Source organism: Melospiza georgiana, chromosome 13, assembly GCF_028018845.1.
Source record: "Melospiza georgiana isolate bMelGeo1 chromosome 13, bMelGeo1.pri, whole genome shotgun sequence".
In the NCBI taxonomy this organism is placed as follows: domain Eukaryota; kingdom Metazoa; phylum Chordata; class Aves; order Passeriformes; family Passerellidae; genus Melospiza; species Melospiza georgiana.
Genome location: NC_080442.1, coordinates 1,704,825 through 1,730,310, shown reverse-complemented (window position 1 = coordinate 1,730,310; position 25,486 = coordinate 1,704,825). Strand labels below are relative to the sequence as shown.

Genomic DNA, 25,486 nt, shown 5'->3' with positions numbered 1-25,486 from the left:
AAGATTGTGAAACCTCTTCAGTCTGGGGCACAGCCCTGTGCCTAACATGTCTGGTGTTTATTGTGGGCTTAAAAGAATGCTGAAATGTCTTAGTTTAATTCCTTTGTCACAACCTTTTTTAGGTTCAGATCCAGATTGCCTCCAATCTGATCCAGAATGCAGCTCCATTTAAGTACTCCAGTATTCCTCCTGTCTCACAGAGCTGAAATATTGAGTTTCCTTTATCTTTCTATGACGACAAAACTGCATAACCTTGTGACAAACTGACAAAAATGTGTCACTAGCAGTCACTATAGAAAGAGGGCAGGGAGATAACTCTCTTTGGAAGCAAGCCAGTGTGTGCATGCAGGTGAGTCCTCACCAGGAGAACGTGCTCCAGGAGCTCCAGGTACCCCAGGGTACATTCTGTTCCGAAGCGCAGGGCTCTCTCCCGAACTTCTTCACTCACATCTGGGTGGTAGGATGCTTGCTGAGGAGGCAAAACAACATCAGCATCCAAAAGGATCCCACAAGAGAAGATCAGCACAGAGATGGGGGAAAGAGAAGGGAGGAGATTTTTTTTTGCACTGTGCAAATGACATTTGAGCTCAAGGGCCAGCCATTTCTGTTGTAAGCAAACGGTGCTGGAAAAGCAGCAGAGCTGCAGTTCTGCAAGGGCTCATTAATGCTGTTAGCTTGACAGAGATTTAACACAGCAACAGCAGGGCTGGAACCATCTGCTAAAATACAGAAAGAAGCTGCAGCAGAGTCAGGACTTTGTAAGGCTTTCCACTGAGTGTCATGTCTGGCACCTGACATAAGCCCGACTAATTCAACCATTTTATTTTCAATGAAAAGTGAAACCTACAGCCTCTTCAAGCCTTGTACTTTCTCCAATAAACTTCTAGGGAACTTTTTTATTGAGCAGAAGTACCGCTTGTTGCCAAGGGGAAGTTCCCAAAACGCACAGCATTTCCTCTCACAGAACAGCTCCTTCCATTCCTGCTTCTCTTATCTCCCGCTGGGATGGGGATTATCTCACAGCTCACTTATTCTGCAAAGCCGCAGCATCCCGAGCAGGGCGGCGCTGGTCTCTGGGCTCCCTCTGCAGGGCAGCTGGGGATGAGCAGAGCACGGAAACCGCAGGAGCCACCTCCCCTCCTCATCCCCACACCCTGGCCGAGGGGATGGAGGTGGGACGAACAGCACTGAATTTCCTCATCCTCAGCATGCTTCAAACGAGCTGCCGAAGCCCACAAAGTTCAGAACAGTTTTGGAATTTTCAAACAGGGCAAAGGGCCTCTAAGTGTTTCTTATGCATGCATTGTAAAGCATCCTAAAATGTCTCTTCTGCATTTAATATTACTGTAACACAGGGAATTAGAGGAAGCATCTGTAGGAGGGAAATAGGAGGGAAATTCCTTCTATGTTTTGCATACATAGCCAAGACTGGTATCAGAATATTTTGGGAGTATTTTTAAGGTTCAGTATAAATTTTGTGTACTTCACAGCAGGCTAAAGAGGTGACAGAAATCATTTTAGGAAATCATTTTCATAATCCAAAAACATCCAAACACACATCTCACTATACCATTTGGGACTTGCAACAGGAATGTTCTCCCCTCCAGCCCTGGGCAGAAGGGCTGAAAACTGCAAAGTGTCTGAAGAAGCAGAACACACACTTGTTTCCTCATGCTGAAGCTTCCTTCACCATCAGCCCTCCTTTTCTCTCCACATGCCAGCACTCCCTGCCTCTGGTGCAACTCCCAGCCCATCAGCAGCACTGGTGCCTCAGGGAGGGAGGTGTGTGAGGGAGCTCCCCCTGAGCCATTTTTCCCTGGCTGAGCCCCAGCTGGGCTGTGTCTGCTCCCAGGGCCTGTGCTCCAGCCTGGCTCTGCTCAGCTGCCTCCAGTGCTCAGAAAAGGGGAGAAGTTGTGTCCCTCCATCCACTGCCTCTGGAATGAGCTCAATGATTGCTCACTTCCATTGCTTCCTATGGGTTTGATAGGCCTTTCATATCTGCTTCCTTTCCAACAGCAATCACTCCATACAGTGATACTGTGCACAGGTTAATTATGGCATTATTTTATACAAACACGTAATAAAAAACCAGAAATTGTTAGCTTAGGGCCTGCTCTAACATTCAATAAATGTAATTACAGCATTTCCACTGACTTTAATGAGAGTTGTCTCAGTACATCCCACAATAAGCATCCTTATTGTCTTTTGAAATGGCATCTCCTCATAACAAGTGAATTAGTAATGAGCACTGTAAATTCATCTACAGCACAGGCATCTACATAACTGTTAATCCTGACTCCTTCTACTACTTGCCTTAGGCAAGAGGCAATTAAATAGAGCTTACATTCAAATTCCTGACACTGGGGAGGTCAGAGCTATGTTCTGTACAATTCTACCACAGATCATATACATGCACTTTTGTCTTGGCCCAAAGAACATAAAAATCTGATAACCTATCAGTGCTATTTCTACAAAGTACCTTAATATCACTATAAACCCCTCCAGTGTTTGTCAAATACCACAAAACCCAAGTCCCATTGCATCACACAGCTTTTACAGCGTAGTAGGGCTAAGAGTGCTGGTTCCTATCCCTAAAATTCAAGGAATGTAGCTTATCATGGAAATGCCACATCCAGTAATCAATTTGTAGAATTAATGGCATAAGATTTCTAAGACTCTGAGCGAAATTCATAGAAACGAAGTTTTCTAAATCAAGTCTGGTTAAAAATCTGCATTTAAAATCTTTGTTAAATGATACTGCTATTTTCTGATACATTTTAGATAATGCACAAAAATTAGTATTCTTGGAGACTTTTATTCTTGTTTGTCCAATAAATGCTCTTGGTGTTAAGAAAGTAGACTTGATCTCAGGCCTTGGCACTGTGTAATTACAGCAAGTAAAATAATTCCCAGCCCTTTTCCTTCTGTAGGATCCTTTCTTTGTGAAAGCAATTCCCTGGGAGATCACAAAGGCTTTTCCAGCATCCCAGACCTCCACTGTTCCATTTGCAGGAAGCTTCATCCTGTCAGCCACTTACAGTGCACAAACCATTCAAAATCATTAAATTAACTGGGAGCAAATGTAGACATAAAAACATTTAAAAACGAATGTTCATAAATAGATATTCAAAAGAAATTTTGGTTCCGGGTTCAATTCAAACATGTCGAGTATTTGAAGACTCTGAGAATTCCTTTTTAGTAAAGCAAAAAAAACCTAGTTTTTCTAGTATTTGTCAATCCATAGAGTCAGAGAAAGAAAAACTAGCTTTAGTCCAAAGGGTAGACTCCTTTAAAATGTAGTGGGCTGTGCATGCATGGAAGTGTTTTATAACATTACTAAAACCAGAGGATTCTGTTCCTGAGAATTTGCTGCCTGTTTGGAAAGACAAATCAAAATCTGAAGCATGCAAAGTGGTTAGACACTAAAAAACCTGCTACAAAGCTAAGTCAATATAAAAAGTTTCATTCAATGGTTTTGTATAAAGGCAGTTCTAAAGCAGAAATTGCACTTTTGAAAGAGGATCATATTTCAAACAAAATAACCCTTCTGTTTGGGCAGTATTAGGCTAAAAATCACTCTGGGACTGATGTAGGCAGTTAGGATTTGACCAGATACTGAAAATCAGACACCACACAGAGCACCATTATTTCACTGTCACCTTCTATACATGGAAAGGCAAAAGTAAATAACTGTGATTTACAGGCAAAGGCAGTTTGCTACTACAATCACTACTGAAAATCAAATAGAATGAGATCTTTATAATCACATTTTTTAATCATTTATGCCTAGAAATTTTATCATCAGAACAAGGCCAAATGGCTTAACAGTCATTTATGTAGCATACAGTGTAGAAAATAGAGCTACAGCTATTTTTTAAAAATTTGCAATAAAAATTGCACACATTTTTGAAAAGAACAAAAGAAATTGAGCAAACCCGCAGACTTAGTCAGGGGGAAAAGAACTAAAGACCGATCAGAGTGATTTCTTTCACCAATCCTTTCACTGTTCTAGGAACACTGAAATTATATTTGTGACCACAGGAATATTTGTATATTCTACTACTTGCACAAATTGTTTGTCTCCTGACTGGAAACCAGGAAATTTAAAAAAATTCACAAAAAACCCTTTCTGAAAGAGCTTTCCTTAAAATCACCTTAACTTTCTCACATGAAAAGCAGAAAACTGAACAAAATACACAACGTTCTATGGATTTAGAGGCACAAACACAAGGAGAGCAGTGCTAGCAAGGAAGGGAATGTTTACCTTACAGGCTGTCAGCATGTCAGACACTGCCTTGCGGCTCAGGTTTGCTGTGGCAATCACATCCTCCTGCCTGCACGAGTTCCCAGCTGCCACAGCTTTGGCAGTTGCCATGGTGATGCCTTTCGTCATCCGGATGGATTCCTCAGGTGATGATGTCTTCTCTGGAACCTCACTGGACTGGAACACCTAAAAGTGAAAGCAGAGGGAAAGTCTGAGAGCCAAGTCAGAGCACAACAACCGTGAGAGAGCCAGCAAAAGGAAGCAGCCTTTGAACAGCAGGAAATGAGAAACATATTTGGAGAACTTGGATATCATTGCTGCTTGTCATGGGCCTGGATCTGATGAGCCTGCTCACCTACAGACACCACGGAGGAACAATAAGCTGAGGGAAGGAGACAATAAAAAAGGTTAACCCTTTAATCTCATCTGCATTTAACTACCCACAAGACAGTTACAGGCAGCCTTACCAGGTGAAAATGAAAGGCACAGTAATATAATGAAAGGAACAGTAATTCCTTTCATTAGATTCTTTCTGTTCCTTTCATTATATTCTTTTCTCATCCTGACTGCTGTTTAGCCTGGTCTGATGACATAAGGAGATCCTTCCCCTGCAGAGGCTGGACCCGACCCAGTGCTTGTTGATAGCACAGAGTAGTGGAGACTGAGAACATCACCACTAAAATATTCAAATGTGTCTGAAAAAAGCAGAGGTGGAGCATTGTCTCTGAGGCTATATTTAGTCTCCCTTAGAAATCTGAAGATAGAATTTTGCAGGGTGAAAAATGTGAAAATAGTTCAAATTACCTGACAATACACAAATTCTGGAATACTGGAACTGTGGGAAGGTGTAGGTAACAAGAGCTGCACAACCTTAATTTGATCACATATTTTCTTCTCCCAAGCTTTAGTCTGTATTTGCTTGCCTTTCTTTTAATGTACACCCTTTATTTGCCTGCCATTCTTTTACTGAGCAGGGGCAATTTGGAGTGCACAATTAATCAGGAGATTTCTTGACCACACACAGTGCAACCTAAGCAGCCAGTGGTTTCAGAATGCAAATGTCTGGACACAATGAGCCTGGTCTATCCTGTGCTCCTGGTAAATCAGTTTTTCACTTCTTCTCTCCAGAAACAGAAGCAATGTTAAAAAATGAATTCTAGTTATACATGCAAAGACATCCCTCAGTGTTGCTCAGAGTCAGCCCCTGGAATTCCAGATCAAGCCTGACACATTTTCTTGAGTACCTGTGTGCCACCCTCTGTTCTCCCCAGGAATGAGATGACAACACCACAAGCAGAGGTGCAGCCCCCAGCAATGCTGACAAAAGCAAGAGGAACACTTCAAACAGGTACCAACCAAACTGAGAATGATGTGATAACCCAGTGACAGATCTGAGCAGGTTTCAGCTCAGAGTTACAGGATGGGATGTAACAGCCAGGCCTTCATGAGGATACACAACAGTAACTGGTGAGATAATGTACAGAACATGCCTGATCAGGAACCACATCAGGAGGTCTTATGACTGCCATATGAATTCCCAATGACTATAAACAGATATTTAAAAATATTTTAAAATAAATTTCCTCATTACAACAGCTTTGCTCACACAGTAAAAAGGCGGATGTTTGATGGAGAGCATTTGACAAGACAAAATGGTGCCACAGTGCAGTTATGGTGTAAGAATTGCTAATCCACTGCCTATATAACAAAGCATTTCCTGCTGAAGACTGTATCTACAGGGTGTTTTAAAACAAAAATGGACTGTAACTAGAGGAAGGAAAAAATCAGGCTTCTTCACAATCATGCAGGTATTAATTTATGCCATTCATGATTATGCTAGTAAAGAAAAACCCCTAAATATACTTTATGTCTTAAGAGGAAGGAAAACAATTGTCATGGTATAACACTTCATTTGAGAGAGAATTCCACACTGCCATTAATTCCTGCTTACACAGGATATTCACAGCAGGCCATGTATCACAGGTGCAATCATTCCATAATAAGGGAAAAACAGAAACAAGTTTGAACTGCAGACACAGATGAGAGTGATGTTGAGGAGACACTACCAAAGCCAGGATGAAACAAAAGTGAACAGCATCAGATCAGAAAACAATATCTGTACTGAAAGCTGAAGGTCTAATGAAAAAACAAGCAATTGCTCCCAGCTTTGTGTAAGGACACACTTGCAAAAACCACTACAACAATTCAGTTCTGTACCGTGAGCTCCTGTTTGATGTACTCAATTGTGGCCTCAAGGGCTCTTGTCCCTCGAGTGGCTTCATCTTCTACTGCTTTAACAGTCTTCAAGAGGGATGTGACATTTGTTACCATCACCTGAAGAGGAGAAGCAAAGCAAAAAAATAACATGTGAATCCTTCCTCCTGTGTTCAGGGTATGAGGCAAGGCAAGATGGGAAGCATTGTCAATTCTAATAGGACCTAAGAGATTTCATGAATTCTACTTGTTACAGGACTAAATACCAACTCTTGTGTTGGCCATGATACCATGATAATTAAACAAATAAAGGTGTTTTCAGGCAATTAGAAAATGCTGACGTCAAAATTCCACATGTTTATCAAATGTGATTGCACAGACACTTGCAAATAAAATTAACACTAAGGTTTTACCTTGGCAGCACCTTTCAGCTGGTACATGGATGGATCATCTGCTGGTTTGCTGGCAGCTCCTTTGGTGGCACTAATGAGATCAGAAAGGGCTTTTGCAACATCCTTGATAGCATTGATCAGAACAACCTAAGGAATGAGAAACAGCCATAAGGCTCAGGCAATAAAGCATGAAGGTGTGATTTTTAGACCACAGCTAAAAGAAATCTGTGTCTTTTTCAAACATCTGCAATTTGCTTGCCTGCCTCCATTTTACTGAGATCCAAACAAGAAACTGAAGAAATATTAGGGATTATCCACATAAAAAAGTTGTAGAGTTAATTGAAAAACAAGACACATATAGCTGGAGAATGGCAAGAGTTTGTCAGCCTACACAAATAATACACAGCACAGTCCAGACATAAGCTGGATAAAGCAGATTTAAAGCCCTGCAAGCTCTTCAGAACAAAAATGGGATGAGCCAGAGTTCCAATGACAGGTCAGTAAAAATGAGCCAAATACTTGCCAGAAGCATCCCAGCTGGAACACAGCAGTGAAATAAAAGCAGAAGGATTACACAAAGGCCTGACTCATTCCAATCAATGCTTGAGCCTTTTGACTGTATTCTAAACAAGTGATATCTGAGTAAACCCAGAAAACTTCCAGAGGAGATGAACCATATTGTGTTTCCTAAAAGCATTAAATCACACAAAGTTCTACCAAATGAAAACTGTTCTCTGTAAGAGTATCAGAAAATCTTAAAACTTCTCACCTGTGTTTCAGGATCATCAGATCCCAAGCTAGCTGCTCCCAATTTTACTACCTCAGCAAGTTGTGTGATGGTGTTAGCTGATGACTGAGCTGCTTGGGCCAGTTTGTCCTGACTTGAGGCAGCACCAGAAACCAACAATTTTGTGTCTTCAACTAAAGCTTTTGCTGTTTTCAGGATATTTTCCCTGTAGCAAAAGAAGAGGAAGCAGAGAGGCAGGGGAAAAAATGTGTTTTCCAGAGTTATGGTGACTAACATGAAAGAGCTGATCTAAATCATCATACCACTGTCCCTTCATAACATAACACAACACAGGTCAAAGGTGTAAGTTAAAAGAAAATAAACCCAAAAGCAACTATGAAAACAGCAGCAGAGCATTTGGGACAAATGCAGGGCAGTGTAATAAAATGAGCCCATCTTGAAAAGAAAGAGATTGGGCAGTAGCATGGGAGATCATTGTATTTGAATACTAAAATAAAATCTGGCCATGCTGTGAGAGAAGTACCAGCTGATGAACATCCATAATAATGAGCATATTGTAAGAAAAACTGAAGTAATCACAGGTGAGGGAGGTAGAAGGAAGAATGGCAGCATGAACAGAGAGTGTGTCCTGGTCAGGGTTCCCCACCCCCTCCCACCCGTATCTGTGTTTTGACATGTCAGGACAACAAAGCCAAAGCAACATTTAGGTAAAAGAAGAAATAATTTTGAGTATGTAGTTCACAAACAAGTCACATTCCAGGTTTCCTATTCCTCCTCTCACTCCCCTGCCTCATTCAGTTTCATTCACAGGAATCCAAAAAGGTAAAAATTTATCTCCATGTGCCAGTCTCTTCTGCCAGTTCCACTGTTCCCCTGGGCATGCACTCTTCCATCTTTTCCAGCAACACTGACCTGTGATCTGCAAATGATTCATTGTTTTCAGCATTAAGGGTTCCAGCAGTAGCAAACATGATAGTGGTGTCCAGATCTGCAATTATCCCAGACACAGCACTGGCTGCAGTGATACAGGCTTGTGTGCCTTTGTTCCCTGCCTGGAGGGCAGATAAAACCAAGGAGACCTAGAAGAGCAAAAGGCAACCATTGAAAGAAAGTTGGTCCTGTGAATCATTACTACTCTCTTTATCAGCTTTAACTTTAATTACTAGGTACTGTCTAACTCTGTCTAAATTTGGAATTGTCACTGCTCCTGGGATCCATCATGAAACTGGTACAGCTGAGAGCACATTCACACAGGCTGAACCAATGGTGTTTGGTGAGATGTGAAAACTCCTGGCACCAACTCTCAATGTTCATGTCCAATAAAAGGAGAGAGATGCCATCAAAAGGGTTCAACAAAACTACCCAGGACATTTATTTGCAGGGGATGTTTCCAAGGAACAAGAAGCCCCAGAGTTTGAAGATGCAGTTCTAGGCAGTTACTTCTGTCCTAAAAGGGGAGAACATTGCTGCATGAAACCACATGTCACTGACCAACCTCACAGTAACTGTGACCTGGGAGTGCCCCATAGGGCACAAGAGCCATCTCACATCTTAGGAGATTGTTTGGACCAATCTCCCTCTGATAGGAGATTGAAGTTTTATTGCAAGGCCTGAGGAAGGACTATCATGGGCTAATCCAGCACAGGAACACTGAATGCTTGAAAGAGAAGCAAGACCTTTGGGTAATTCAGACACTGTTGTACTACAGTGCAAAGTTAAAAGAAACATTTTCCTGAATCCAGTTTGACTGGTTTACTCCCAGTGGGAGCTGGGTAGACAAACACCATGGGGTAACAAGGAAAGCCAGCTCACCTTTTCTGTGACAGCACGAGCACATTCTATCAACTCCCTTTTGGTGTAGCTGTCTGTAGGGCAAATCTGGAGAGCCCCAGCTTTTTGTACAAGAAATATACACCCATGGCCAAGCTCCTGCACCCGAGTCCTGATCTGGAACCCAATCTAGATGGCAAAGAAGGCACAGGGAAAAAGGAAGAAAGCAAATAAATAAATGTCATGCTGGTACACTGTGTCAACAGAAATGGAAACACTGTCTCTCTGGTGAATATCAATATTTTGCCCACCACTATAACTTCTCCAAAGATCAGAAAAAAAGCACAGATGTAATTGCATCTACACATGAAGCACAACCCTATAAAGGCTGCCTCATGAAACAGGGCAGGAATGACTCAGAAAGAGAAGGGTAAGGAGGTAACTGAGTCAAAGGGACATAATTCAAGCATGTGCAACTTCACATTTAAACAATGCATTGTCCAGAACTGCCCTGTCAGCATGAGCTGTACTCAAGGTATGTTCAGCAGGTAAAAGCACATGGTAGTGTTCACTGCTGAAACTGGGTCAAAAAGTAGGTAAGTATGTGATTCTTTTTGCTTGGTTTTGAACCTTGCACAGTCTTCACTCTCCAGAATCAATCACATCCATGTGGAGCACTGAAATGGGGAAAATCCTGCTATTACTTCTGATTTATTAATAATTCTACATCCTAATATGTGCAGTCCCTCTTCTGAAACATAGCTGTAGTCCCTGCATGTTATGCCCTCATTCCAGGGTGATTTGGGATTAATCCATGAGCAGGAATCACAGCCATTAGTATCACAAACGGAATTATTTTAACCTCAGGCACAAAGTAACATGCAGAAATCGTAATTCAATTTAACAATATTGGGCCAAGTGCAAGGCATTGCTTTTCATGTCGCTGCTGAGCACAAAACACTTAAGTCTATCAGCAGGATGTGTAAGCACAAAGTCAAAAACTCTTGAAAAGACTTTAATGTAGATAATCTGATACATCTGGAGAAGGTGAGATACCCTCTACCCCATCTTGACAAAGTTTGTCTATGCTCCAGTAAGAAGAGAGGGGTGAAAGGGCTGTGCAGCTGTGCTCAGAGAAGATGCAGCAACTCCCAAACAGGTTAATGCAACTGAGGTGAACAGCCCATCCTCCTCATGTAGCACGAGGTAAGTAAGATACTTGTCCCACATCACATTCCAGCTCTGAGCTATGGAGGATGTCCTTCAGCAAAAGACACTTGTGCCCCATGTGATTAAAGTGTGATGAATCTCACTTTTAGGATAGCAAGTTATACTTACAATCACTTACAGGCAAGATAAAAAAAACATATAAATATTTGTAACTTGTCAAAACATGCAAGATTGAAGGAAAGCCACATAGTCACAAGTGAAGAGTTTTAAGAGTTTTCATTGTATTTACAAGTTGCCTGTGGGTGAAAGCCCCAAGTAATTTAGGAGGTTCTGTTGTGGTCTATGGAATTATCCACTTTTATCCTGAGCTGTTTCTTTCTAAAGCCAGACAGAGCTTCTGACAACAGGTTTCTGTTTTTTTGACTGGGCAATTCTTATAACAAGGCTTGTCACCTTTACTGTGCTCTTCACAGTAAAAGAACACCCTTGTTAACACCACCATGAAGAGGGAATAAAGAGGTCTAAGGGCTGCAGACCTCCTCAGGTTCTGCCGTAGCCGCAGCCATCCGGCCCTGCAGAGCCAAATGCCCATAGTCATTGGTCATTTGCGATGCCAGTCCGCCCAGCTCCTCCGGGTTAGTAACCGACTTAGTCATCTGCAAAGAGAACACAGGCAAGAGAAACAGAAAATGGACAGGCATGAGGATAACTTGTTAATACACCCCAGTTAGAAGCACACTCATCTGTTTGGCCACGCTGATAAAATGGGGTAATCCGCTTGCCATGGAATGGATGTGTCCTCCAGCAAGAATTCCAGAGGAAACTCAAGCAAACATGCTTTATTAGAGTCATGGCAACTGGGCAGGTGCTGCAGACACCGAGGAATCCAAGAGCAGCAGTTAGAGCCAATACTTCACTCTTTGCCACACATTGGCCAGGTACAACTATTCAGACTGGGAAGGAAAGTGGGGTTTGTGTGTCACAGCCATCTCATTCTGTCAAAGGTGAGCTAATCCCCATCAGCCTCAGCTGAGATGTGGAAGCACGGAAATGGAAAAAATCTGAGGAACAATGCAAAACGCATCTCAGATGAGGGAACAGGATGGAGAAGAAATAGGCAGGATGACACAGAATGTCTCAGTACAAATAACTGAATCTCTCTTTAGAAAATTCTTATCTTTTAACAGAGATAGTTCTTCTGTCTCAAATTAATGTAAGTAAATGCAATGGAGGTCCATTCCTGGGACAAAACTAGTTTTAGACCAATTTTTACTGTCATAGATAGCAGAATCATGGACCTGTCTTGACTGCAAGAGCAATCAACTTCATGAAAAGTCCTGTCTGTAGCACTCACAGAAACCTCAACTCTCTCAACAACAAATTAGCAACCACTGTACTGTTCCAAGGGAAAACACATTATGCATCACTGTGAAACACAAGTCAAGAAAAATCTCAATTCAAGAGGTGTCACTTTTTTCTTTCTTTAAACCCAGGTGAGTCATAGAAATAAAAGAAAAGGATAGTGTGGGATGTTGATCTGCATTCATTCATGAAGCATTATAGAGCTCTGAAAACACTGATGCTATTTCACTTGCTACATGAAACAGTAAGTGTGAAAAAGTATCCCAAAGTCATTGATAAACAAAAGGTGGCATTTCAGCCCAGTTATATGGACTGATGAAAAAACATGTGGTTTTCCTTTTATTTCCCTCAAAAATGAGCCAAAGAAGGAGTTTCTGTGCAGAAAGGCCACAATACAATCCAGTGCTCCTCCTGTAGAGGACCCCTCCATTATTATACCACTAAGATGCAAGAGTCAAATCAACAAGATCATCACTCCTTTTGCTGTATTACCCCAAAAGAGATGAGGTTATTGAAAGTTTGATGATCAAGAGTGTCTCAATACTGTGCAGATAATTCCGTGTTCCTTACGTACACGGAATTTGGACCTTGCCAAGGTAATTTCTTACCATTTCCTGTGCTGTAACAGCAATGGCTTTAGAATATTTCACCACAGTGGTCTGATAATCAACAAAAGTTCCTTTTGGATCTGGAGGTGTACCTTCATCCAGCTGCAAGACAAAGGGAAAACCACAGCATTAAAAATTCACAATAAACAGCATACTTTACAGGCAACAGTAAACTTGTATTATATATTCAATTCTGTGATCTCTCTCAAGATACACAAGTGAAAAAAGTGCACCAGGATGTACAAAGAAGTTCAGCAAATACTTGACCCCAGGTTATGAGCATGGAAAATGCAGAGAATGTACAGAGCAAAGTACAGTTTTTGAGCATGAGGTTTGCTTCTCATGCAAGATCAAATAATTTGCTCTTCTCTGCTAATAGAGAAAGGTGAAACAGTTACAAACCAAAATGTTCATGACAGAAGATAATGTAAGATTTCTTTATATGCTAAAGTATTTAATCTTTAAGTCAGGATAGGAAAGGCCAAATATTTGGATTGAACTCATGTACACTTTGCAACCATACATCTTCAGCAGAATGCATTACAAAGCATAGCAGGGCATTTCAGGCTTTGACAGCTTCTCTGAAAGTAACTTGCTTCAAGGTTGGCTGCTGTTCATTTAAGAGACTAACATGAAAGATTAGGGAAAAAAAAGGAAGCAAAAGTAAGAGGTCACTTGACCTAAGATGATAGTAAAATGGCAGAATATTACAGAACAAATATTTTGTAGGAATTCTACTGACAGGTACCATGTAGGTTGTAAAAGTGAGCACCATGGCCCACATCAGTTTTATTTTACAATATGCAAAATCAAATAATCTTCAGGTTTCCTTCGACAACATTTCATGACTGAACACTAAATCAGCACCAGTTTGTCCAAAGCTCTGCAATGTGGATCAGCTTTCAAACACAAAGTGAGAAAGGGGTTTATTTCTATGCTCACCTTGGTCATTGCCTCTGCAATTGAGTCCACCATACCTCCAACCATGCCAACTTCACTTGCAGCTTCATTTAAAGTGACCATGATGTCATCCACAGCCTCCTTCATCAGCTGTGCAGCCTCAGTGATGGCATCGTGAGTGTGAGATGCCTGGAGGACACAGAATGAGAGAACTGAGATAGTCTGAGATTTTCTCTCTGCAAAACAATGTGTATGAATGAATCAGAAGTGTAAGAAATTAAAACAGTAAAGGTACTGAAAATAACACCTCTGGGCAAAGATGACAAGTCAAAACACTGCAGCAAAGCAGACAGAACAAAACTTGGTAACTCCTACAAGGAGCTGTGGCACATGACACTTTCAGCCTCAGGTGCCACAGCCTTTTTGAATGTCCTCTAAAGACAGCAACTCTCTGAAAGCCACCAATGGCACCTGAGTTATGTAATGATGTGTGATGCTGCTCTTTCCTGCCAAGGGTCCTCAAACCATTGGGCCATGCACCACACAAGCCCTGCTTTTTAACCCTTTGCTTTCTCTGTAGAAGCCTAGATTGCTGCTGTCATACCCTGACAGTGTCCCCTGAGACAATGCTGTGAGAAGACTGGAATCCTGTCCTGGAGAAATGTTCCTACTCTCAGGAGACACCAGGAGAGCTGTCACTGGCACTTGGACTGCAGACATATCCCTTGGCTGTACAGCAGGTACATGCTGGGTTTTCTGCCATTCTTGCCTTCTACTCTCACCCTTAATGCCACACAACCACCTTACCTTGGGGTTTCCTCCCCCTTCTTTGGCAGCATACAGTATCTGTAAGGCAGATTCTGCTAGAGTCTTGCTCTGGTCCAGCACAGTCATCTGTTGCTGATGATTCAGTGTCTTGGATGCCACACCAACTGCAGCTGAAACGAGGGGTTCGAAGTAACTTGCCAGCTGTGTTACCTAAGAAAGCCAGAAGAAGCCCAGGAAGCCATTAACCACACCTCTCAGGTGGAACAGAGAAAACACATTCCCTGCTTGCCCCTGGGATGTGGGTGAGCTCAAGGAGCACAGTGCTCCTGCACTGTACAGCACTGGGTTTGGATCATGTGCCCAGGGACTGGGTCTGCCCTCACTGCCCAACTCCTTTGCAAAGCCACAGGTCTGCTCCTCCACAAGCACATGGCCCCTTGAGGTTACATCAGACTGTTCAAGACTGTCACAGGAGCCACGTGCTATTCAACATCTCCTCTGGGCAAGGGAGGAACCTCTCAATCTTTGTTGCCTCTGCAGTTTTTGCTCTCAAGAATATACAGGATGAGAACTTGCTATGTGAGAAACTTCTAAATCTTGCAATAACCATGGTAAATATGCTTTTGGTATGTGCATTCTAACATTTGTTTTCTTGGAGAGACATCCTACAAGCATGAGCTTGACTCTACTTATATAACATATAACAGAGGAGAGAGAGACACTTACACAAAGCCCCTAACCAAAAACCTCAATAAGAATCTCTCCCCTCTAGCCCAACATGTAAAAAGCTTTGTTTGGTCTTGGCTCTGAGTATTTGAAAATTCCACTTTTTTTTTCTTACTACAAATGTGTTCTTCTGCTCTCCCATAGGAAGAGAAACTGCCATCAAATTGGGCTCTTCCCTAACATTCAGCTGTCCAAGATCTCAAATGCCTCTGTCATGGCAGCACAGTACCTTGTGCCCCAGCTGAGCTGCCTCTCCCCGAGCTGCAGTGGCTATGGGATCAATGAGGTGGCCAATTTCCTGTACAACTGAGGTCAGCTGCTCCTGTAGAGCCTAAAAGAGAGAGAAATTGTCAGTTGCTATCACAGCTGTTCTCCCACTTGAAAATCACCCATGGACCAGCCAACACCCTCAAAGCTGTTCAAGTGACCTGCTATGGCAGAATGCAAGAATCCCCACTGCTGGTTTTCCTCACATACTGCCTCATTTCTTCTCCCTTATCCTCTTTCAACAACAGCAGCCCTGAGATGGGCCTGCTCCTCTTAGGTTTATATGACAGATCTGGGGAGAGAGTGCTGACACCAGCAAACTCAGGGCTAGGTGTTCTTTCTCACTGCAATGTGATTAAGGACCCCCTGACACCTCCCAAGCTATTTTCACCCTGATAAAGATTTAGTATCACTGCACCAATCAGAAAACTGCCAGGAGCACTGATTTAAGTGTGATGAGACATTTTTCAAAGCAAAAAATACAATGCAAGAGCAAAAAACTCTGCCACAGATTTTGAAGCAAGTGGGACAAGTCCACTGGCAAAGGAAAAATGTCACATCTCTGAAGGATAGAGATGAGGAGTGACCTCCTGATTACAATGTGCAGGACAGGAGTAAACACATTAAAAGCTTATTAGTGGCTTGGTCAAGACATAAATACTGGCTTTTAATTCAGAGGCACTTGATGTCTTGGCAGCCATCAGGATTAAGGTCACTCTCATGATAGCGAACAGAAAAAAAAAATTATTTTTGCCCTTTGTTACATTCCTTTACTGCTTTATAACTGCCATTTTTGGTAACATTTACTTCAGTTCAACATGGTGAACACAATAACTGCATTTCAATTAAAATGAATGATAACATATTTTCTGCAATGACTTCTTTTGCACAGCTTCATTTGGTCTGACATGTTTCTAGTATGCAATGTTACAGCCTGAAGGAACCACTCCAATAAACATGTCAGTTCAGGAAAAAACAGTATGAAAAGGCATAAATACCAAGATGAGAATCTCAGTGTGGGTTGACACACTGAAGAGGGAAGCTTTCTTAAAGTGAACATATCAATATCAACTTCAAATTTCACTTATCAAAGGACAAACTAGGCATTAAGAACAAAGAACATTGACATTTATGTCATTGGACTTCTATAATAGACCAGCTTCAGAAACAAATTTATTAAGAATCTTCAGAACCTAATCCTGGCTTCCACATGGCAAGGCACCACAAAAACTCTATCAGTCTGTCATTTCAGCACAGGAAGTAAGAGTAACACGTGGGTGGCAGCAAAAAATAACTACTTTCACCCCTACTACTCCCTGGTGATTTTGGGATCTTTGAAGAAGCGATTCACTTTTGTCTGTGTATGACTTTGCCTAGAAAGACCCCCAACAAGGGCATTTCTCCCCTCACTGGCAGTGCTGTGGTTGAGCAGCAGGGTGTCCAGCCCTGCTGTGTCTGTCCCTGCTCTCTGCCTCACCTCCACAGAGATGTCATCCCTGGTGGCCAGGCTCTGGCTCACAGCAGCCAGCGACGCCTGCTCGATGTCCCTGATGCACCTGTTGATGCCATCGATGGAGAAATCACATTCACGCTGCCCTGGGGCCTTGTCCCTGCAAGACAAACACTCAGCTGAGCATCGTGCAAGGAGCAGGGTCTTTCCTGAATGCACACAGGACCTCTTAAAAAATAAACAACCCAAAAACTTATTTCCTGCATGTTGCTACACGATCTCCATGGAGGTAATATCAGCTAGGGTTCGTTTTCCACAGCATTCTTTATTACATTTACCTTAGAGTGAATTGGGGGTGGCACCAGAGAAGGAGAACAGAACACAAACACACAACAGCCCTGTGCTGCAGGGTGCTGCAGTCATCAATTATGATTAAACACCCGTGTAACTGGGGAGATATTGTGCATCACAGAGTCATTTCCATCAGAGAAAAATAACAGTGCTAATGGCCATACGGCATTTTTCTTTATGAACAGTAGCTCAATTGCTACAGAAGACATACCTGATAGAGGTAATAAGACTCTTGATAGAATCTGAGACTGTGTGGGAATGCCCTGCTAGTACAGACCATGTAGGAGGGTCTTTGGGGTTGATAGCCAGAGAACGGGCAGTTTTGATCAACAAAGATGAGCTCTCCAACATTGTCCTGGCAGAAACCAGAATTGGCTCCTGTGCTTGTGATCCCTGTGGTCAAGAATGTATAAGAACAGAAAGAACATCTGAATTATTGTTCAAGTTCATCCACACTTTCTGCTCCTAGAAGTCTATTTAATTAACAGCATTAAAATGGAATTATAATCCCCTCCATTGTACTATTATATTCACAGATAGTCAACACAGAAATAGAACAAAAACAATCAGTCCAACAGCCTTCTCTGAAACATACTTAAGAAATATGTCTCAAGAAATGCATTTTCCAGCTGAGGAACAATGACTTGTCCAGTTGCAGACTACAGAAATATCACTGAAAATACACCTTGTCACAAAAATTCTTGTCATCAACAGATGTGCCCTTTCCCCAGTCAGATTAACTCCAAGTGATGACTGATGATTCTTGACTGGCTTTTCATCTGTGTATGTATTTTATTTTATAATCTGATAAATCCAGGTACCACAGGCCTGGAGGACACATTTAGATTTCAGTTACAGCCCCACAGCTGTAAGAGTGCAACAGCTGCTGCATCATCTGATACTGCCATCTGGAGCAGAGCCTGACAACAGCAGGAAGCAGCCCCTGGAGGGCCAGCAATAACACATGACCTTTACTCCAAAGCTTTTACAGAGCTTGAGGGGTTTGCTTTTTTATCTTTTCCCTGTGAAAAAACCCAAACTCAATGAATCCCTTATTAGTCTCTTCACATTCTACTCTGTTGTAGTTACACAGTTTGAGGATGGAGAACTTGTGGGCAAAAAGGAAAAAACCCAGCAACATCTTTTTGATTCTTGTCAGAACTAACTAGGTTCCATTTGTTAAAACTGCTCTTGAGGGAAAACAAAGGGTATTTACAATTGTATTGCATGGAAGGATCCAGCTACCAAAACATGCAAATCCCCTGTGCTGTATGGCTTTGATAACAGCAGACTTGCAGCACTTACTGTGGCCAAACTGTGCAACCTGCTGATAGAAAAGTCAATGTCAGAGGTTAAACACAAGAGAGCAGAATGCCCTGAGAACACCCAGAAAGCCAAGGAAATATTTTGGGGTTTTTACACTCACTCTCTCCCAACATGTGATTAATTCAACATTTCCAGCTTTTGGAGGATGGAAATGCAGTATCCTGCCTTACCTCAGTGCTGATCTGTGCTGGGATGCTGACAAATTCTGGGTTTGAAGCAAATGCTGTCAGATTTTCCACAGCCTCTATTAAAGGTGCAGTGGCAGTTCTGCACTTGTTGCGGTTCTCCTCTGAGAAATCTCCATCCAGTGCCTGGAAATGAAATCAGCATTGAGCTCTGCCTGAACAGGTTTCTTTAGCAAAATGGAAGGAAGATGACTTAAATCTTCCTAGTTTTAAACCACTGCCTGTTGAGGATATTTGAAAGCTCCTTCATAACCAAGACTGATGCAAAGAAAGTGATCTTTTAGGAGTGTGTTTCCTTCCTCAGCTGGTTACTGACCCTAAACTGCTGCAGGTTCTCTGTCACTGCACTCTGATGAATCCCTCAGGTCTCTCTGATGAGACTCAAGTCTCTCAAGTGTCCCAGGACCTCACACTCCAAAGGTGGAAGAGGCTAACTCCCATCTTTTTGTGGTTTGTGAAGGTGGTTGTTTTCTATGGGTGAATTTTGAAAATTCTCAATTATTTTTGTTTTAAGCAAATCATTAATATATTGCTCTCATTTTCACCCAAGCCAACTGATCTCTCTCACAATCAGAATAAACATTTCAGCTAATGAAATCAGATTAGATCAGTTAATGGCTTCCAGAAGGGTTCAGACTTGTGAATTCTCCACAGCTTAACAAATATTACTTCTGTTTGCATGAAAAACCTACTCCCTACCAAACTGCTGGAAGAAATCTTGAAAATAAAAGGTTACTATTAACAAGAGACTACATAAATGGCTTCTGTTTGGTTCCCACTATTATTTATTTCCTTTTTTTTTTCCTCTGTTGATAAGGTAAAGCTGTCAGAAGCAGCTCCAAAAACCTCCATATACTGGGGAACTTAACACCATTAAAAACCTTCACATTCAGTTGCTTGCAGATTATTATGGTGCAAGATCATTAAATACATCAATCCCTTCATACTGGATGGGTCAGCTGTCTCTCCTAATATTAAAACTGCCCAATTTTTTTCAACTTGAATTCAGCAGTTACTCCATTGAACATGTTTTCCAATGCAGATCTTCAAAAATTTAATTAGTTATTTTTTAAAGCACGCATGCCCAAGAATATAAAAAGATATTTATAACTGTTCTGATTGTGTCTCAACAGGGGAAAAAAACCAAACAAGAAAACCCTCTAAATCACAAAGGAAGAAGAAAGCACAACTGAGCAGCATTTGTACCTTGATAGTTTTAACCAGGTTAGCAGTGCTGTTTGCAACTTCCTTGGCAGATTGCACAAAGTGTCTCTTGGCAACAGGATTTGCTGTTTTTGATGAAGCAATGCGACAGGCGTTGCACAGAGCAGATGTGTGCTTGGCCACGATGGTGGCAGCTGATAGGACCTGTAAAAGCCAGCACAGAACAGGCACAAGGTTTAGGACCTGTAAAAGCCAGCAGAGAACAGGCACAAGGTTTAGGACCTGTAAAAACCAGCACAGAACAGGCACAACGTTTAGGACCTGTAAAAACCAGCACAGAACAGGCACAAGGTTTAGGACCTGTAAAAGCCAGCACAGAACAGGCACAAGATTTAGGACCTGTAAAAGCCAGCACAGAACAGGCACAATGTTTAGGATCTGTAAAAACCAGCACAGAACAGGCACAAGGTTTAGGACCTGTAAAAACCAGCACAGAACAGGCACAAGGTTTAGGACCTGTAAAAGCCAGCACAGAACAGGCACAATGTTTAGGACCTGTAAAAACCAGCACAGAACAGGCACAATGTTTAGGACCTGTAAAAACCAGCAGAGAACAGGCACAATGTCTTAACCCACAATATTTAGGATCTGTAAAAACCAGCACAGAACAGGCACAATGAGGTTACTGAGGGACAGTAACCACACTGCAACTCTGCACACCAGCATCCAAAGCCAGGCAACAGAGTCCAACCAGAACTCCTTGGAATGGACAGGAACAAAGCAAAGTCTCTTGTCCCAACAGGGATGGTCCCTCTGCATCACCTGGGATGGGCTGCTGGCTGGATCCACCAGGTTCTGACAGGCCATCTGGATCGCTTGGTTGGCACGGGCAAACTGGATTGGGTCAACGAGGCCCTGCTGACCAGCCTGGCTGTTTGGATCTGAGATACCGACCAGGTAAGCAGCCTACAAATGGGGAAAAGAAGAAAACAATCCTAATAAATCATGTTCATTGTGTCTAGGATCTCTGGTAAGCTGGCCATATGTCATAGCTCACTGTGGTCAGAGATTATTCAGAAATCATACTGTGAAATACAATTACCATTTGCTTTTAGCAATACATCACCAGAATCCACTGAAACCAAGAAAATATACCCTTACACTTGAGAAATTTAATTAGTTGAAACAAAACTAATAGTCCACTGTTCAGACAACTGCTGTTCCTGAAAGCATTGCTTGTCACTTGCACAGCCAATAGAGCTTTAAGGATTGCAGGTACTGGCAAATTATTTACTGTATTAGCCATGGTTGGAGGCAGTGGAGGTTTTTGTCAAGATCATAAAAGCAATCCAGCAAAGGCACTTCTGCTGAGTGCAGGTCCTACCAGGCCTGCAGCTGCTGGTCTCACTGCAGCCCAGAGTGTCTGATGGCCAACCTTACCTCCTCTCTCAGTTAAAAGTTTCATGCCTCTCAACAACCACAACTTAACTGTCACAATCACACATGAAGATTCCTCATCTCTAATACAGGTACAATTATCTGTCACCTTAATATGCCAGTAAGGCAACTCAGAGTTAGATGTGAAGGAGATTTAGTCCATACCAATGCATTTCACATTTGGGGAAATGAAGAAGAGGTTTTCAGATGCAGAGCATGATCCCCACAGCCAAATCCTTCACCAAGGTGACTGTATCAGCTCTTTATAGTTCACTATATTGTTACCAGATCAGTGAAACCACAGAGATCAGACCCTAATTTAGAATTTTGGTTATTCCAAAAGTATCTGAACAGCTGAAACAGGTTTCTTTTTAGTTTCAATGTCTGAAACTTGTAGTGCTCCTTAAGAACTTCTACAAACTACAACTTGATTCATTACTTTTAACTGTGGCTTTTTTGTGCATGTCTCTATGATATAACAGTTCTGAGCCTGAACTGGAAACATGAATTCCATATGCTGCAGCTTTGCTTTATCCTCAGCAAAGCTTCCTTCTAGATGGTATTTCCCTTCCTTAAAAAATACTCATGTTATTGCACTCTGCTCCTCCTGCACTTTGTGCAATTTCTGTGACATACACAGAACACACTGTGTAATACAAACTCATCACTTGCTTGATCACAGGGAAGTGAATTTCAGATTACAGACCCAGAACATGAGCTTGCTAAAAAATAAAATCTTAATTGCTTTACAGCCTTCAGTCTCTTACCTGAGCTGCTGCCTCTGTGAGGCCACAAAGAGCCTTGGATGCAACTCCAACACATTCTCCAAAGACTAGAAGATCCCCAGTTTTTGCATTCTGGGAAATGCCTGCCATTGATTCTCCAAGAACCTCAGAAATTAAAAAAACAAAGTTATCTTCCAAATATGCATCCCTTCCACTTAGAGGCAAGCAATTGCTGGCCTGAAACCCATTTTGGCCCACAAACCCCCTGGACTTAGCTTCAGAATATTTAGATTTCTCTAAAGTGGGCACATGGCTCTGTGTCATGTCAGGGATCAGGCATGCTCACCAACTACTGGACTGACAGGGAACAGAAGCTCTGCTGCAGCTCAAATGACTGAGAGGGTACAGAATTACCCCTCATTCATTCTGCTGTCATCCATTAATTATTTATTATTATTAATTATTATTTATTAATTAATTATTATTTAATTAACAGCTAACCTGGCACTAGGTGCATTTCATGCAGCCTGCATGGCAGTCCTGCAGATGCTGTTGACACCTACAGGATCATCTTTGTACCCAAACTCACTGAAGCTCAGTGGGAATGAACTGCACCTGACTTCTGGAACCATCTTAGGGTCAGAATGCACATGAATTCCCACATTATGTCCCACTGAATTCAGTTCACTTGGATTTAGAATTCAAAATGAGCTCTGACTGCAGTAGAGCATTAGATGCAAGATGACACACACATCCATTAGGTATTTTCTTTTAGAGAAGAAGGAATATGAGACCATTCCAACAAATCAAATAATAAGGACACAAAAGCCAGCTTCAAAGGAAGATGTACAGCAGAGTTTGATTAAAAGTAAGTGAAGAAGTTTCCCACAGGTTTTCTGATGTGGTGGGGTGTCTGGACTGCTCAGACATTTGGCAGAATGGGATTTCATTGTCAGGCCCTCCCATTCATGCTTTGTGCTGTTCTAACATAGCTGCAGTCAAAATACAGCACCCAAAGTATGGCATGCTGTCTACTGCATGTCAAGGAGAGGAAGGGAGAGAGCAGAAGCTTTCAGAGCATTGTGTACCTGTCACTTAATTAAAAATTTCTTACTGAGGCAATACAGTAAGTGACCAAAACCTGAAATTACCTGTAAGAAACCAATCTCAGGCAGAGTTTATCAAGGAGTGTAGCAGACATTTTAGCAATAAACACTGACTGCACCTCTAACATTCAATATGCATGTGGAAACCTTTGAAAATCCAAACACATTTTATAACTCACAGAGAGGTGGGAAAAAGAAATTACCTTGGAGTTTTCCATGACGCCCTCAATACAATCAAAATATGAGAGATCACTCACAGGCTCATTTGGGTTATCCAGCATTCCCTTCACTGTCTGAAATAGTGAAAGCAACTGATTATTGACACTCTGAAACACTGAGCTGAGAAGAACACAGACCCTCATGCCTATTCTGCTTATCCCAGTGTAAGCTGACATGTTTGTCTCCAGCAAGCAGCCAAAGCTACACATTCCTGAGGGTGTGCCATGCAGGAAACTGCACCCAACAGGAACTGAGCTCTGGGAACTCCATGTTTGTGCACCACCAATCTCTTGGAAACTCAGGTTTACCTCGTGTTTGTGATGAGTGATATATTATGGCCAGAGGTGCTCAGCTTGACATGAGACAATCTGGTTTTCTGTCAGGTGTCAACAGTGTAACACATGTTTTCAGTACTATTTTATATTTCATAACCAGATTTAAAGAAGTGATAAGAAAAGCAGCTGCCATTTGTTGAGCATTGTCTGGAAACACAAAGAACTGAGTACACCTGCCTGCCTCTTACAGTGTCAGATTCCCCCAGCACAGGAAAATTTTCTGTCAGGAAACTACATAGTTTGGTATAATTTCTTTTTTTGAGGTGATTCTGAGTCCTGAATATAACAATGTGACAATCAGTCACATATCCATTGAGAAGAATGAATGTAGTTAGATAATGAAACTTGTAAAAAGCTGCAAAATGCAGGAGACTAATTCTTTTATACATTAAAATATCTGTAGCACACCTTTTTTCAAGTCTTAAGGAACACTATTTTACTGCCAAATATCATGCAGAAAAGACTTTTAATCCTTCTGATGAAAGTGAAATCAGTATGGACTTGCATATTAAGAAAAATCACAATATCCTGAAATGACTTTGGTATCCTTGTGATACTAAGGGCTGGAAATAAAAATTTTAATGGTATTTTATGCTCTCCACACAGGCCAGTCACCCCTTGATGTTTTGACCTTGACAGTAACCAACAAATATCTAGTTGAAATTAAAACATTATTTCCTTCTACTGACAGTGGCCTGTCTGTGATCAGTGGAGGTCTCTCAACTGACCCATTATTTAGCCAGCCAAATCTTTCACTCAGGACCAAGAACTTATCTTGCAAGAACCTGTATTGACACACACATTGTATCAGTTTGACAGGGAAGGCACAAACAAGGCATTAAAAGTCTACACTAAGAATGGTCAAGGTAGAAGATTCCAAACATCATCCTAAAGTGGGATGTCAGCAACAACTTCTTGCAAGTGGAAAAACCAAGATATTGCAGCTCCCTCCAGTGCACTGGAAAACATCCATCTTGTCATGATTCTTCCTTAATGAACAGTAAATATGAATAATAGGGACTAAAGTGTATCTTTGGAGGGCAGGACAGAGGAGATGGGGACAGGGCAGCAAATTTCATTCTGGCCAAACCTACCAGATGTTTACATGGGTTCCATGCTCACCTTGTACACAGCTAAAATCCCTGCCACAGATGAAGTGAGAGGACAGTATCAGGAGCTATTCAGACACAGAATATAAGGGAAACAATACAAGAACTTTTGACATATAGTAATACCTCCAGTTCTCTGAGTGCATTATCACATTCCTTCTGCCCAGGAGCTTGTTGGGTGCACAGTGTGATGAGCTGGTTTATACTCTCAGTCACAGCTCTGGGGAGAGTAAGAGGAAAGAAGGTGCATTTTAAAATTGAACTATTCCTCTTAGTAAAACTGTTGTCATTAAATGTATACTGCATAAAGTTATACAGCTTGGATTATCTACTACACAGCTGAGCCCAGCAGCCAAACTGGTGGCACATCTGGGAAAACACTGGTGACAAAGGACACAACACCACCTGGCAGCAGGTCAAGGTCAACCTATTACACTGTCACAGTGACACATGTAGCTGCTAAAAGGTATTTCAGCACTTCTCCAGGTCTGACATTAACTGAATAATTTCTCAACTTCCAGCCCAGAAGCCCTGAAGGATCCAGTAACAAGTGTCTGGTATGGAAAACAATGGTGAATGTAAAGCAAATGTTATTTACCTTTCTCTAGCAGTCTTGTCTCACATACTGTAACACACACAATCCTGCTATATCTATAGTCTTTTAGTGAATCAGTCTTTTTTCTCTTTAACTAATAATTGATATTCTCCCATAGGTTTATATCCCCAGAGAACAAGTTATGCAAAGGCATTGTGTTCCTGTGGGAGTTCACAGCTTCTGCACACAGGCTGAACCTGACACACAACAGTCACTGTCTGTCTTTCTGATCAATGCTCTGATAATAGACAACATTCATTATAACTACATTAACTCAGACTCATGACTAACAAGC

At 41.8% G+C, this 25,486-nt stretch overlaps 1 protein-coding gene across 3 annotated transcripts in view; it reads right to left on the bottom strand.

The window, feature by feature from the left end:
* TLN2 (talin 2) overlaps positions 1-25,486 on the bottom strand; it is a 142,900-nt gene that overhangs the window by 18,750 nt on the left and 98,664 nt on the right. For all 3 annotated transcript variants that reach the window (XM_058033114.1, XM_058033116.1, XM_058033115.1), the window contains 20 exons: positions 24,723-24,816; positions 23,137-23,226; positions 21,870-21,992; positions 20,488-20,631; positions 19,708-19,869; positions 18,487-18,627; positions 17,202-17,383; positions 16,667-16,799; positions 15,152-15,253; positions 14,236-14,406; positions 13,471-13,617; positions 12,529-12,630; positions 11,095-11,214; positions 9,431-9,577; positions 8,531-8,697; positions 7,640-7,823; positions 6,892-7,017; positions 6,482-6,598; positions 4,265-4,450; positions 362-469 (listed from right to left, as the gene is read on the bottom strand). In XM_058033114.1, the coding sequence (XP_057889097.1) occupies positions 362-469; positions 4,265-4,450; positions 6,482-6,598; positions 6,892-7,017; positions 7,640-7,823; positions 8,531-8,697; positions 9,431-9,577; positions 11,095-11,214; positions 12,529-12,630; positions 13,471-13,617; positions 14,236-14,406; positions 15,152-15,253; positions 16,667-16,799; positions 17,202-17,383; positions 18,487-18,627; positions 19,708-19,869; positions 20,488-20,631; positions 21,870-21,992; positions 23,137-23,226; positions 24,723-24,816 (2,746 nt within the window). The remainder of the gene's footprint in view (positions 1-361; positions 470-4,264; positions 4,451-6,481; positions 6,599-6,891; positions 7,018-7,639; positions 7,824-8,530; positions 8,698-9,430; positions 9,578-11,094; positions 11,215-12,528; positions 12,631-13,470; positions 13,618-14,235; positions 14,407-15,151; positions 15,254-16,666; positions 16,800-17,201; positions 17,384-18,486; positions 18,628-19,707; positions 19,870-20,487; positions 20,632-21,869; positions 21,993-23,136; positions 23,227-24,722; positions 24,817-25,486) is intronic.